This window comes from Neophocaena asiaeorientalis, unplaced genomic scaffold (assembly GCF_003031525.2).
Source record: "Neophocaena asiaeorientalis asiaeorientalis breed wild unplaced genomic scaffold, Neophocaena_asiaeorientalis_V1.1 scaffold691, whole genome shotgun sequence".
Lineage (NCBI taxonomy): Eukaryota > Metazoa > Chordata > Mammalia > Artiodactyla > Phocoenidae > Neophocaena > Neophocaena asiaeorientalis.
In genome coordinates, this window is record NW_020172474.1 from 177,978 (window position 1) to 182,281 (window position 4,304).

At 49.4% G+C, this 4,304-nt stretch overlaps 1 protein-coding gene across 2 annotated transcripts in view; it reads right to left on the bottom strand.

The window, feature by feature from the left end:
* Positions 1 to 3,064, bottom strand: part of NGLY1 (N-glycanase 1) — a 57,798-nt gene extending 54,734 nt beyond the window's left edge. The window contains exon 1 of one of the 2 annotated variants that reach the window (XM_024738178.1): positions 2,992 to 3,064. In XM_024738178.1, coding sequence (XP_024593946.1) covers positions 2,992 to 3,002 — 11 coding nt within the window. In that variant the 5' untranslated portion in view covers positions 3,003 to 3,064. The remainder of the gene's footprint in view (positions 1 to 2,991) is intronic. The other variant, XM_024738177.1, reaches the window with a different exon arrangement.
* Between the last annotated feature and the right edge of the window lie 1,240 nt (positions 3,065 to 4,304).

Consider the following 4,304-nt stretch of genomic DNA (forward strand, 5'->3'; position numbering starts at 1 on the left):
TAGCTTGCTGGTCGTTGAGTGAAGCTGGGTGCTGGTGTTGAGATGGAGATCTCTGGGAGATTTTCACCATTTGATATTATGTCGAGCTGGGAGGTCTTTTGTGGACCAGTGTCCTGAATTTGGCTCTCCTGCCTCACAGGCTCAGCACTGATTCCTGGCTGCAGCACCAAGAGTCTTTCATCCACACAGCTCAGAATAAAAGGGAGAAAAACTAGAAAGAGAGAAAGAAAAAAAGAAAGAAAGGAAGGAAGGTCGGAAGGAAGATGAAAGAAAGAAAGAAAGAAAGGAGGGAGGGAAGGAAGGAAGGAAGGAAGGAAGGAAGGAAGGAAGGAAGGAAGGAAGGAAGGAAGGAAGGAAGGAAGGAAGGAAGGAAGGAAGGAAGGAAAGAAAGAAAGAAAGATAAAAGATAAAATAAAATGAAGTTAATAAAATAAAAAGTAATTATTAAGAAAAAAAGTTTTTTTAAGAAGAAAAACAAAAAAACCCCAGACAGATAGAACCCTAGGACAAATGGTGGAAGCAAATCTATACAGACAAAATCTCGCACAGAAGCATACACATACACACTCACAAAAAGAGGAAAAAGGAGAAAAATCATAAATCTTGCTCTCAACGTCCACCTCCTCAATTTGGGATGATTCTTTGTGTATACATGTATTCCGCAGGTGCAGGTACATCAAGTTGATTGTGGAGCTTTAATCCGCTGCTTCTGAGGCTGCTGGGAGAGATCTCCCTTTCTCTTCTTTGTTCGCACAGCTCCCGGGGTTCAGCTTTGGATTTGGACCCACCTCTGCATGCAGGTCGCCTGAGGGCGTCTGTTCTTCGCTCAGCAGACAGGACGGGGTTAAAGGAGCCGCTGATTCGGGGGCTCTGGCTCACTCAGGCCGGGGGGAGGGAGGGGCACGATGCGGGGCGAGCCTGCGGCTGCAGAGGCCGGCGTGACGTTGTACCAGCCTGAGGCGTAACGTGCGTTCTCCCGGGGAAGTTGTCCCTGGATCCCAGGACCCTGGCAGTGGCGGGCTGCACAGGCTCCCCAGAAGGGGCGTGTGGATAATGACCTGTGCTCGCACACAGGCTTCTTGGTGGCGGCAGCAGCAGCCTTAGCATCTCATGCCCGTCTCTGGGGTCCGCGCTTTTAGCCGCGGCTCACGCCCGTCTCTGGAGCTCCTTTAAGCAACGCTCTTAATCCCCTCTCCTCGCGCACCAGGAAACAAAGAGGGAAAAAAAAGTCTCTTGCCTCTTCGGCAGGTCCAGACTTTTCCCCAGACTCCCTCCCGGCTAGCTGTGGCGCACTAGCCCCCTGCAGGCTGTGCTCACGCTGCCATCCCGAGTACTCTCCCGGCGCTCCGACCGATGCCCGAGCCTCAGCTCCCAGCCCCGCCCGCCCCGGCGGGCGAGCAGACAAGCCTCTTGGGCTGGTGAGTGCCGGTCAGCACCAATCTTCTGTGCGGGAATCTCCCCGCTTTGCCCTCCGCACCCCTGTTGCTGTGCTCTCCTCCGCGGCTCCGAAGCATTCCCCTTCCGCCACCCGCAGTCTCCACCCGCGAAGGGGCTTCCTAGTGTGTGGCAACCTTTCCTCCTTCACAGCTCCCTTCCAGAGGTGCAGGTCCCGTCCCTATTCTTTTGCCTCTGTTTATTCTTTTTTCTTTTGCCCTACCCAAGTGCGTGGGGACTTTCTTGCCTTTTGGGAGGTCTGAGGTCTTCTGCCAGCGTTCAGTAGGTGTTCTGTAGGTGTTGTTCCACGTGTATATGTATTTCTGGTGTATCTGTGGGGAGGAAGGTGATCTCCGCGTCTTACTCTTCCGCCATCTTCCCCTTGTCCCCCCGAATTTAGTCAAATATTGTTTTTTAAAAATGAATGAAGCAAGTTTCCTAGGGAACCCACTTGGAATGCCAGTAAAACTACTGCAGATTTTTGAAAGGTAGATACTGAGGAAAGCTGATTTTTATCTATAAGTCAGTGAACTGAAATAACGGTTCAAACCCATGGTACACTGTGCATGCAAATTAGTATATACTTCATTGTATAATTTCATTAGCTTTACAAGCCTTAGTTGGGGAATAGGATAACATCATCTGAAGCAGAAATTTCAAACTTAACCCAAAGTATTATTTTCACCAGTGTATAGTGACAAATATCACTGTTAACAGCAACAATTAAAAAACTGCAAATGAAATTCTCATTTCAGCACTCACCCTATAAAATACTATGTCATATCCTGAGGTAGGAGCAAAGGATATCAAGACAACATCCCTTATCTCTCATGCTAAAGGAGTTCCTAAAACAGCAAAAGAAACGATGGTTTCCTCTATTCTCAAATAAGTTAGATTAGCCTGTCTGTAATGCAGTGTAGCTAAGGGATCAAGAACAGGCCTGGGGCTTTTCTGTTAAGAGGTAAGCAAATCACTGGACTTGGAAGCAGAAGAAAAGGTGAGGTTTTTTCCCCCCCTCTGAAGACCAAACGAGTTTGAACTGTAAGAATGAGGGCAGGAACTAATACTATTACTTAAGACAAACTAAAAAGGGTAGTTTTTCATACCATCTCCACTTATATGAGTTCCAGACTCCTAATTCCCTTTTTGGATAAAAAACCTTTTTAAGATAAGAAACATAAGCCATCGTAGAGACTATAACATACACTGACAAGGAATAAAGACGCAGACCTACTGGAGAACGGACTTGAGGATATGGGTAAGGGGAAGGGTGAGTTTTGACAGGGCGAGAGAGAGTCATGGACATATACATGCTAACAAACATAGTAAGGTAGATAGCTGGGGGGAAGCAGCCGCAAGGCACAGGGATATTAGCTCGGTGCTTTGTGACAGCCTGGAAGGGTGGGATGGGGAGAGTGGGAGGGAGGGAGACGCAAGAGGGAAGACATATGGGAACATATGTATATGTATAGCTGATTCACTTTGTTATAAAGCAGAAACTAACACACCATTGTAAAGCAATTATACCCCAATAAAGATGTTTAAAAAAAAACATACACTGACAGCATGCCAGATTTCTTCTATGAGTTCGGTAAGCACTCATAATGACGATAATGATGGAAAAGACTTCCTTCCTCAAAACACCTTGATCTCAGCATTTGTGGTTTCCCTGGATTGAAAGAAGTGAATCCTCATTACAAGGGCAACTCCCTTTTCTGAAGAATGGGGTTTAAATAGTTTGGTGGCTTTCCAGATGGGAGGTGCTAGCTGACGGCCTCTGGAGAACTCTGCCTCGGAGTTCACTGTATAGAATCCTCTGGCATCCTTGCGCTCTGAAGAGCTGTCAGATCTCCCAGGGCTGAGAAGGTGAGCTGAGAGGGTGTCACAGAGGAGGAAGGCGGCCCCCATATAGGTCTTAACTGTGCAGCTGTGCACAGTGTACATGCTGCATCCCTCTCTGCATCTGTCACACAACAAGGGCTCAATATGTTCTTCTTTCAATTCACTTTTTAAATCATTAATGTTGCCTGTATGAGCCATATTAAAACTGCCATGGGTTAAGGCACTGCACTTGTAACTAAGGTCTCCAAAACTGGGTCACGTGAAATCTATAACCTTGACACTGCGAAGGATCTCCTTTTAGACTTCAGGCCAATACATCCACCCCTTAGAAAAGCAAGCGCACCAGGGGCTGCGGGGCGGGGGGCAGAGCCTATATGATCACGGCGCCCTGATAAACGAGCTAACAGCACTAAGGCGGAGGCACGTGGGGCTCCTTTTCCCTCCCCCACACATCCCGTCCCTCAGGACACCCCATCATTTGATCTAAGAGTGGAGGGACGTAATGCTTCAAAATGACTAATACAACTTACTTCCCAATTCCCCAAATCTGTAAGGTTCCTTAGAGGTCTAGAAGTGCGCTCAGAGGAAAAGGAAACAAACTACTCTTAGCCAAGGTTATCCTCACGAACACCACGGTAGTGTTAGGCTCTAGTATTAGGATATTCACAAAACGCTGGGAAGAAAACATCTTGTCCGTGACAAACTTCTGAGAAGCCCAATGGCAACTGAAGGCTGCTGGTGGGTAAAACGCACGCAGTGGGGATGAAACGCTGTCGCCGCTCCTGTCCTGACACGTAAGACTGTTCAACCGCCAGGCCGAGGCCAGAGCCCGGGGCGCGCCTTCCCCTCCTCCGCCCCGCGCGTCCCGGGACCCGGCTCGCCCTGGGCTCCGCGACTGCAGGTGTCCGGTCACAGGTGCAAAGACTCCCTCCGCTCCGGCGGGGCTGGGCCGGGCGGGTCTCCAGGCCCCTGGCGGGCGGCCCCAGCTCCCCCACGCCGCCCCCCTGAGCGGGAGCCAGGCCCGGGGC